The 11,205-nt window shown below is 41.2% G+C and overlaps 1 protein-coding gene across 1 annotated transcript in view; it reads left to right on the top strand.

Moving 5' to 3' along the window:
• The first annotated feature begins 650 nt into the window (after positions 1-650).
• Positions 651-11,205, top strand: part of msrb3 (methionine sulfoxide reductase B3) — an 85,656-nt gene continuing 75,101 nt past the window's right edge. Inside the window, exons 1-2 of the mRNA XM_031898205.1 lie at positions 651-655; positions 6,439-6,546. Of these exons, the coding sequence (XP_031754065.1) occupies positions 651-655; positions 6,439-6,546 (113 nt within the window). The remainder of the gene's footprint in view (positions 656-6,438; positions 6,547-11,205) is intronic.

The following is an 11,205-nucleotide window of genomic DNA, read 5'->3' as shown; positions in this document are numbered from 1 at the left end:
ATATATAAAACTTTACTGTTTAAATGTGTGCTTAAACACAGGTAAAAGTTGACATTATTAGGACAGTAAAACAAAACTGGAAAAATGTAATTCTCATTTCCGTTAAATGTATCCAGGGCAGACAGGACCAATTGTATTATGTCCCTCAGAATAGAGACAATGGTATAACTGAGTAAAAAATCTCCTTCTCCCATGACAAACTGTCAGTACTCACTGTAATAGCCCCTTCCCATCTGCACTCATCAGAAGGACTGCCCCAAATCTTTTAAAAGTTTGAAACAACCCCCATCAGCATTTTTTGACTTTCTGCTCTTATTGGAAGCAAAGTTTTTCTATTTTTAACCTTGGGAAAGTGTAAGGCCTGCCCAAAAGGCATCCTAGTGGGGTTGTTGGTCCATGGGACCTTTTTTGTTTACCAACACATTACAACATATTCTTTTAGCCCTCGGCATTTCAACTAAGGTTACCGGTATGGCACTGGTGTGAAAATTCTAATTGCGGTGGCATATATATATTTTTTATTTCTATGGATGGGCTAGAAAGATGGTAGTTCGCACTGGATCAGTCAGTAATTAGGCATAATTAGCTTAGGGGCCTTTCTTTGAATAGAGAAAAAGGTTCATGACCTTCCTTACAAGTCTTTCCTAAGAATGAGGTATTTTAAAAAGAAAACATAAAATGCCCCAGAAGCCTTTCAGCTAAAAATGTGAAATATTAAATACAACCCTCTCTACTGAGTGCACACCAAGCTGAAGAAAATGCAGCGTCATCTAAAAAAAAAAAAATTAAATGTGAATGCCATAGAGTGCAACTCTGAACACTCATGAGGCAAAATATAATCAATTAGCTGATGCAGGTGTGTTCAAACCTGCATGTGAAACACACACAAAAAAACCCCGTCCATCTGTGCAGACAGCAGCTGAATGTTCTCAGGTGATTGCTCTGGCTATGCAGATCCAGCTGTAGGGATAAGGTGGCCCTGTCCACTCTGTAACTCAGAAGCTTCAGGTAAGGTTCTGCTGTTTGGATTTTATCGGTCCACTTCCTTGTAGTTTTTGCTACTTTTGTATCAGATTTTGCACTCCTGTATAGAGGGGATGATTAAGGAAGCTGTAATTCACTAATTGAATACTAATTTTACTACTTTGTATTAGACTCAATTCCTGTTTGTCATTGCATATGCCTGTTATAGGGAACAAAACTGGAGAACTTTGGCATTCCTCATGGTTGCCCTGAAACCCATTTATGATTTTTTTTTTTTCTTTGGGGTCTATTGTTTATCTGTTCAAGAGATCTGCCAGGGTTTTGTCTTTCCTTCAGCTACACATTTGATTGCTCTTTGTACATTAAAGTATTCTGAGATTCCTTCAAAAGAATATGCAATTTCATCTAATCTACTGTAGAGTTGCTTATTTTACTGCTTTGTCTTTTGATGAGATCGCAAAAGGTTATGAAAGCATTAAAAATGGCTAATTTCCCTGAAATTGGAGGAAGGGAAATTCTCCTTGGCAGCTGGAGCTGCCATCCTAGGGACCTTATGGTATTCTGAAAATTCTGAAGAATTTAATAATTATGTCTCAATGTGCTTCCTGTTGAAGAAGATACATATTTAATCTCCCGTGAAATTCCACGTGAAAGACCAATACAAAGTGGTGTACATGTGAGAAGTGGAACGAAAATCATACATGATTCCAAACATTTTTTACAAATAAATAACTGCAAAGTGGGGTGTGCGTAATTGTTCAGCCCCCTGAGTCAACACTTTGTAGAACCACCTTTTGCTGCAATTACAGCTGCCAGTCTTTTAGGGTATGTCTCTACCAGCTTTGCACATCTACAGACTGAAATCCTTGCCCATTCTTCTTTGCAAAACAGCTCCAGCTCAGTCAGATTAGATGGACAGCATTTGTGAACAGCACTTTTCAGATCTTGCAACAGATTCTTCATTGGATTTAGATCTGGACTTTGACTGGGCCATTCTAACACATGGATATGTTTTGTTTTAAACCATTCCATTGTTGCCCTGGCTTTATGTTTAGGGTTGTTGTCCTGCTGGAAGGTGAACCTCCGCCCCAGTCTCAAGTCTTTTGCAGACTCCAAGAGGTTTTCTTCCAAGATTGCCCTGTATTTGGCTCCATCCATCTTCCCATCAACTCTGACCAGCTTCCCTGTCCCTGCTGAAGAGAAGCACCCCCAGAGCATGATGCTGCCACCACCATATTTGACAGTGGGGATGGTGTGTTCAGAGTGATGTGCAGTGTTAGTTTTCCGCCACACATAGCGTTTTGCATTTTGGCCAAAAAGTTCCATTTTGGTCTCCTCTGACCAGAGCATCTTCTTCCGCATGTTTGCTGTGTCCCCCACATGGCTTGTGGCAAACTGCAAACGGGACTTTGTTTTCTGTTAACAATGGCTTTCTTCTTGCCACTCTTCCATAAAGGCCAACTTTGTGCAGTGCACGACTAATAGTTGTCCTATGGACAGATTCCCCCACCTGAGCTGTAGATCTCTGCAGCTCGTCCAGAGTCACCATGGGCCTCTTGGCTGCATTTCTGATCAGCGCTCTCCTTGTTCGGCCTGTGAGTTTAGGTGGACGGCCTTGTCTTGGTAGGTTTACAGTTGTGCCATACTCCTTCCATTTCTGAATGATCGCTGGAACAGTGCTCCGTGGGATGTTCAAGGCTTTGGAAATCTTTTTGTAGCCTAAGTTTGCTTTAAATTTCTCAATAACCTTATCCCTGACCTGTCTGGTGTGTTCTTTGGACTTCATGGTGTTGTTGCTCCCAATATTCTCTTAGACAACCTCTGAGGCCGTCACAGAGCAGCTGTATTTGTACTGACATTAGATTACACGCAGGTGCACTCTATTTAGTCATTGGCACTCATCAGGCAATGTCTATGGGCAACTGACTGCACTCAGACCAAAGGGGGCTGAATAATTATGCACACCCCACTTTGCAGTTATTTATGTAAAAAATGCTGATGCACACCAGGAAAATTTTATCAAAAAAAAGATACTTAGTTTATTTAGATCGACGTTTCGGTCCTCACCCGGGACCTTTATCAAGATATAATATATATATATATTGGCAATTTAGAAATTTTGTATACTAAGCTACTAAAAAAAATGCCCTTTCCTTTAATATTTTTCCCTGACAACTGATTTGGCACTTCTGGTACTTCTGTTGTCAAACATTTTATGCTCTTTCACTTCAGAGCTTTTCCTGGGGGGCACTTCTAGTTTACCTAGGAAAACTATATATGTGTTTTTTGGGTCACGTTTACAACATATGTTACAATTTGTGAATTTCACATCTGTAAGAAGATAAAGGCTTATAAACACATTTTCCTTAATTTAAGCACATGTAAGGTTAATATGCCCCTATGGCTTTAAACCCTACCATTTCCTCTTTCTCCTTGTTACTGGACAAAGACCCATGTATCTAGTTTGACATTGTTTCTGTAACGGAGCCGCACACACACACATACATATGCAGTCGGGGAGCTTACCCCATTTATTATGACCACCTTGATCAATATTTCAGGGGCAAACAATGTTTCTTCCCATCCTGATCAAGGTGGTCGTAATAAATGTGGTAAGCTCCCCGACTGCATATGTGTGTGTGTGCAGCTCCGTTACAGAAACAGTTTGATTGAGGATAAGGACCTGCCAGTCCGCGACAGGTGTGCGGCTTTAACAAGTTTGTTTGTATCTAGTTTGACATTAGCATCTTGTGCATTATTGGTTAATAAGTAGACTCATATATGTCTATGAAGATTTTCATTCATCCAGGTCATGGTATATCTAGTATAAATAAATGTAAAGCAACTGGACTTGTTTGGTAATCATTGAAGACGTTTCACTACTCATCAGAGTAGCTTCTTCAGTTCAACTGACTGGTATGGGAAGTCCTCAGCATATATACTCTTCCACTAATCCAATCACAATGGCACTTTGTAACTCTTCAGAAAGAGAAACCAGAGAAAAAACCCAAAAAATAAATGCTTGTGAATTTTTATGACTGATGATTGCCATATAAGCACCTTGCATATACACACACCAAAAGGATTATTAGGAACACCATACTTATACGGTGTTTGACCCCCTTTCGCCTTCAGAACTGCCTTAATTCTACATGGCATTGATTCAACAAGGTGCTGAAAGCATTCTTTAGAAATGTTGGCCCATATTGATAGGATAGCATCTTGCAGTTGATGGAGATTTGTGGGATGCACATCCAGGGCTCGAAGCTCCCGTTCCACCACATCCCAAAGATGCTCTATTGGGTTGAGATCAGGGGACTGTGGGGGCCATTTTAGTACAGTGAACTCATTGTCATGTTCAAGAAACCAGTTTGAAATGATTCGAGCTTTGTGACATGGTGCATTATCCTGCTGGAAGTAGCCATCAGAGGATGGCTACTTCCAGCAGGATAATGCAAAATGTAAATGATTTTACATAGGGGCATTGGTGGTCATGATCATAATTTCAATAACTTCACTGTGGAATGAAAGTTTTACCACCACAAACCAGTAATCCAAGCTATTCAGAAGTAGAAACAATAAAATTGATAAAAATAAAATTACCAAAACAACACTGAAACATAGTTAAAAAGCATGATTAGTAATTTTGTTAGTAGTTAGATGTAACAAAAAAATAGCATTTTCAGAGAATAGCTTTGTGTTGTGCAAAATTTGTCACAGTTTTGCTGCAAATTTGACAGTAAAATTGCTTGAAATGTAGCCTATAACTGGTGCTAGTGGAATGCATAGAGAATCTGTTAGCTTATTGTTATAGGTAACAGTAAGCAACTTACCATATTGAGCACAGTTTTGTGGGAAATGTCAACAGGGAACTTCATGGCAGTAGTAGTAGAATGCATGAAGCATTTATTAAGATGTTATTAGCAACAGAAAGTGGCACATCAGGACACTCACCATTTGACGCAGTGTTGCAGAAAATTTCAACAGTAATTGCACCAGATTAAAATAAAAATATATTGCATAAACCAGCTTATATGCAAAACCCTGCTTCATCTAAATAAACCATTTTGATATAAATATACTTTTTTAGTAGTATGTGCTATTGGGTAATCCTAAATAGAAAATTGCCATTTTTAGAATTAAGGGCCGCCTCCTGGGATCATAGGATTCACAGAGCACACAGTAGCCAATTAATTGACAGAGTTCTGTCTTTTGCTTCCACTTCCTATTACAGTTAGAGCTGCATTATTTCTGGTCAGTGGGTGGGTGACTTCTGTCCCATGGCTCCCACAGTTTGCAATTTAACTGTTTTGCTTACAGTTTGCTTTGTGCTTATTGTTATTTTCAGAACATGATTAATGCACAAGGATGGCATGTGATATGGTGTTTCAGAGTGAGAAAGAATTGATGAAAACGCAAGATAATGCAAAGTCTCGCGGTTTTATGCGTATATCAGCTACATGTGCCTGCACCCGAGTGTATCTCATTCATTTGGATGCAGGCACATGTAGGAGGCATAGGGCAGGATTTTCAGCAAGTGCTTTTCCGCTTGCCGAAAATATCCGCCCTACACCTCGTCTGGCAGTAGCCTTAAGTGGATTGACTAAGATTGGGGTCCACTTCATGGCAGCAGTAGAGAAATGCGCAGGAAATGTTGCAGCATTGGGTAACAGAATTTGGCACATTAGTTGGAGAAATGTGTGCGACTTGCAATATTTCATGCATTGTTATGAAAATGTTTTTCATTTTTATTCATTTTTTTCATTGTTATGAGAATGTTGACTTTTGATTATTGCTATGGGTAACAGAAATTGGCACCTAAGGAACAGAAATTCGTGCGTTAATGTTTGGTGCAATGTTATGGTAAATTGTGATTATAAAATTGCACCAAACTAAGTGGACTGAGTCAGATGGGGGTCAGCTTGTTGGCAGCAGTAATGTGTTACTTTGTAGCTACGGGTAACAGAAATAGGCAGCTTGCAGAATATGAATGCATATTGCAATATTTGCTGCAAAACAGAATCAAATAATGCAATAAAAATTCTAAATATACGAAAGCTGACACGAAATTGAGAAAAAAAGATAGAGAAAAAAAAAGTATAGTCTGATAGTTTGACTGTGTGCATTGAAGTACATGGTCTGATAGCGTGACTGCTTTTTTCTGTCAGTCTGATAGCTTACTCCAGTCAGAAGGCGGGGCGGAAGAGCAGAGGAGAGGCGTGTACAGGCCCTGAGGAGAAGAGGTCCCTGTTCCTCGGCTCCCAGGCTTCATTCCTTGCTCATATTTGGAGTTAGCTGCACTGGAATTTCCCATCATCCCTTCCACACATGTCTGTCACCCTCTGTCTGACATTAGAGAACAAAAGGGGTGGGATGAGAGAGCAGCTGCAGGGGGACTGAACGGCTCTGTAGGGAAATTGAAACGCTAGGAGAAGGGAAAAGCTGCTGAGCCAGAAAACTCTGGCAAGGAACTCACTGGATAGTTTGGCTTCATCTGTGGCAGTGTGGCGCACGTCTCTGCCCTTCTGTGCCTCTTCTCGGTGCTAGCATTGACTGCAGCAGGTAAGAGCAATGTGATACTGTGTTTTACTCCAATGGGGGGGAGGGAGAAGGAACTTCATACCTGTTTCCACTACGTCTAGGTTTCTGCATTCATCTTGCAGTGGCTCTTGTCATTTCATCTGTGCCCAGTTCTCGAAACTTAGGCAGGCCTTTGTGTTTGGAGAGGCAATTTCAGTACAATCCCAAGTTGTAGTTCTACTAGATACCCACAGCAAAATCATTTTAAGCCCCTCATTGGTCTTAACTTATAACACCGCTCATCAACGAGTGTCCCACTGGCAGAGCACTGGATGCCCTTCAGCTGGTGCACCCACCTACTGTACCATGGTCACCTTTCTAAACTTACACCCCTGCACCCAAGAGAGGGGAGAGTTGTGGGAAGAAAGTGGTAAATTAATGGATGGAGGTTAATGGGCACCCATGTTTGGGCACATGCATAACAAATAAGTTCCCTTAACTCGCTCATTTTGTGCATGCCTGTGACAGGATATTTATAAAGAAAAAAACCCTCTCTGTTGAAATGCATGGCAACATTTTTAAAAGTGTTTTTTGAGTTCAAGACTTATCTTCACATTTAAAATAATGCAGTGGAATACAAATGTTTTAAAACTCACTTTTGAATGCTTTGTTTGGGTACAACAAAGGAGAATGTAATGGAATGAGTTAGCTTATCTGCTTAGGTACTCTAACCTGTGTCTCAGAAGTCCATCAAAGACGAAAATACTTTTGTGTGGGAGAGCCCTTACAGTGAAGAGAAAAGGCAGAAGAAGGGACATATACAGAGACCTTCAAAATTCTATTACCTTATATACTTTGAGTATAAGCCGATCCAAATATAAGCTGAGGTACCGAGAAAACTGGAAAACTTATTGGCTTGAGTATAAGCCTAGGGTGGGAAATGCAGCAGCTATAGATCATATACTGTATATTATTTACTGTACCGTATGTGTTCAACTTCAAATTATTTATGGTAATAATAATTAACACTATTAGCAACACTGATCACATGATATGGATATACCTGATCAGCATTGCTAATACTGGTAAATACTGTACTTAGGTACTAATTATAGGTAATTATTGATTAATTGAAGTTAAACACACATGATATTTCAATCAATTATGATAATGGTAACTATAATTAGGATCTATCGTAGTGTCTGTGTTGGAGGCTGGGATTGACATGCAAGGGCGCGTTACATCACTTAAAGGAACAGTAACACCAAAAAATTAAAGAGTTTTAAAGTAAATGAAATATAATGTACTGTTGCCCTGCACTGGTAAAAGTTGTGTGTCTGCTACAGTAACTCTACTATAGTTTATATATAATAAGCTGCTGTTTAGCCCCGGGGGCAGCCATTCAAGCTGGAAAAAAGGAGAAAAGGCACAGGTTACATAGCAGATAACTGATAAGCTCTGTAGAATACAATAGTGTTTTATCTGTTATCTGCTAAGTGCCTGTGCCTTTTCTCCTTTGAATGGCTGCCCCCATGGTTACATAGCTGCATTCTTTATTTAAACCATAGTGGTGTTTCTGAGGCAAACACACCAGTTGTACCAGTGCAGGGCAGCAGTACATTATATTGGAATTTCTTTCATACACTTGAATTTTTTGGTGTTACTGTTCCTTTAATCATGCCAGGGGCAGAGCAAGGCTTGAGGAAAGAGCTACTGTGGCGCGCAGAAGAGCGCACTAACAGCCGCAGGTACCTGAGGGGTCTGGGGTTGGCGGTGGCAGCGGGAGCAGGAATCAGGTAGCAGGGGGTGCTAGCTAGGGTCTGGCGGTAATTGAGTACAAACCGAGGGTGACTTTTTTAGTACATTTTGGGTGCTGAAAAACTCTGCTTATATGCGAGTATATACGGTACTTTAGCTAATAGCGATAAATACCTCTTCGGGGTTGTTGGGATCTGAAAGATAGGGTAAGGCAAGAGATTCCTCTCGATGACGGTATTAGGTAATATTATATAATCAAATAGATATTTCCCTTTTTATTATAGCTTCAATATGTTCATAGACAGAGTAATGCAGGGTATGTGGTGACATGCTTCTTTAATTACAAAACTTCTTACACACATTTGTTTGGGTCAGAGTGGCCATAAAAATGTAAATATTGGTGTATTTTTCCTGTCAAACTGGCAGACCATTGTTCCATGTGTGAAGTCATATAAATCCTTTCTCCTGATTATTTGTTTGAAATCTTTCAATAAAACAAATAAGCTGAAATAGTATTCTGTTTACCCCACTGGTATGTAAAAGTGGACTGCAGCAAGCTAACTGCACAGGCTTCTGTGTGATGTAGTTATTGGCCTGTGGGCTATGTCAGACATGGTGTTCTTACGCAGTGTTACTATAAAATACCAATGTAGCAAAAAAAAAAAAAATTGCCAAATAAGCATATCTGCCACAAAAAATGCAAAAATGGGACACCTCAGATGACCAGTGCAGCGTGCAGACAGAGGCATATGACATCGTGAGGAGAGGGGGCAATGGTGTCATGTTCAAGTTTGGAAAAAGTGATGTTACGTGGGAAGTAACTAAATTTTCATCTAGCTGCAGTGGATTGAGCAGCTCAGACTAGTTGCTCCCACAATGGAACAAAGCCTGAATGACGAGCTGACCCGCCTGGCAAGGAAACATTGACTACAGTGAGGTCCCTTGTCACCCCAGGCCTCCCGTCACCTAGTTGCCCCAGATCGCTCAAATGGCCTGTGCCCCTGGGTAAACCCAGTGCCAGTGTTCTACCTTTCGAATGTAGGAAAAATTTAATATCAGCATCACAATTTCCTGAGGTGGTGAGGGACAAGCTGTTCAAAAAAGTGGCCCCTCGGACACCCCGGACGACCAATGCAGACAGGGGCATATCACATTGTGAGTATAAGGGGCAATGGTGTCATGTCTGGAAAAAGTGGCATCATGCAGGAAGTAACTCCATTTTCATCTTGCCACAGTGGAGTGAGCAGTGCGGACAGTTGCTCCCAAAATGCAACAAAGCTTGAATGACGAGCTGGCCCGCCTGGCAAGGAATCATTGACCAGAGTGTGGTCCCTTGTCACCTCAGGCCCCCCTCCCCTAGCTGCCCCAGATCACTCAGATGGCTGGTGCCCCTGGGTGGCCTCTGTAGCAGTGTTCTACCTTTGTACTGTAACAAAAACCTAATATGAGCATTTCCTGAGTTGGTGAGGGACAAGCTGTTCAAAAAAGTGCAGATAGATGGCCCATTTCAGACACCCTACTGGCTGTAGTGTCTCCCCTTGAAGCAGTTCCCAAGAAGGAGATGGGCAAGTACTGCCTCATTCACCACTTGTAAATGGCTTTATAAGCAAGGAAACCTCCTTGGTTAATTGTACCTCATTCGGGAGGCAGGCCCAGAAGCTCAAATCTGTTGCCAGTTTACTAAGTTTGTCATTATCTGTTAGGGTATACTTTAGAAGGAAGTTACTTTGTGGAACCATGCTTCCCAATGGGGATATCCATATCCTTATGATTTATTTCAGGGGTCCCTTGAACCCAGCTATCATGGGGAAAGAGTTATGAGGGTTTTGTCCTTTTGTCCTTCCCATGGCAGGTCAGCAACGGCTATTCCTAAGGTCCTGTCAGCCATGTCTTACTAACAGGCTGGTGGCTGACTGAATCAACTGCTTTTTCAATTCAACAAAAAAAAGGGATAAGTATTTTTTATTAACTTTATTCAGAATCACTGTGTTTTCTAACTGTTGGGTTTAAATTTTTTCAAAAGTATTTGCTCTTTTTGGTGCCAATTTACAAAGTTTGGTTAACTATAAGGCTTACAGCAGGTTTGCCAGAGTTACATTCCTTTGTAATTACCCTCAGTTTGAGGGGGTGGGGTTTGATTAGTTGACCTTAACAGACTGTTGAAATAGAACCACTGGCACTCCAGTGGAGCTTGCTCTGGTGGTAGGTGCTCTGTAAGTGATTGCTCTTGAAGTGGGGGCTCTATAAGTGGAGTTATAATCACAGGAGTTACAAACTAAGGGAGTTAAAACAAGGTAAAAAAAAAAAAAAAAAATTTTTTTGTTTATTTAATAGCCTTTTTTCACCAATTTTTGTTTAACTGTTTCTGTAACTGGGAGAATGAGTGGCAGCAACATTGAAGGTATGACACAGTGCACAGCCTGCCGCATGTATGCAGTTGTGGAACAACAGTTCCAAAGTGCATACCTCTGTTGTGGATGTGAGCGAGTTGCCACTTTAGAGGCTCGCGTTAGAGCACTAGAGGAACAAGTTGCAACACTGCGTTCTATTGACAATCTTGAAAGAAGTCTCTTGCTAACTGAACAAGAACTAGCGGGGTCAGATAGTATGGGGGGAGGGGAGCAAGGAAAGGATGATAGGGCAGTAAGCTGGGTGACAGTTAGAAAATCGAGTGTGGGGAAAAGAAAAAGGGAGGCTGCTCCAGGGTTTGCGCATCCCAACAGATTTGCCAGATTGTGTGAAGAAGATGGGAGTGTGAACTCTGGACTGGCGGTTCTAGATGAGGCTGATCTCTCTAACAGCCGGGAGACCAGTTTCTCTAGTAGTGGTGGGGAGGAGAGCAGAGCTAGGCCTAAACAGATGGTGGTTATAGGGGATTCAATCATTAGGAAAGTGGACAGGGTAATCTGTCGAGCGGATCGCTTCAACCGGACAGTTTGCTGT

This window comes from Xenopus tropicalis, chromosome 3 (assembly GCF_000004195.4).
Source record: "Xenopus tropicalis strain Nigerian chromosome 3, UCB_Xtro_10.0, whole genome shotgun sequence".
Lineage (NCBI taxonomy): Eukaryota > Metazoa > Chordata > Amphibia > Anura > Pipidae > Xenopus > Xenopus tropicalis.
This window is presented reverse-complemented; position numbering and strand designations above follow the sequence as displayed.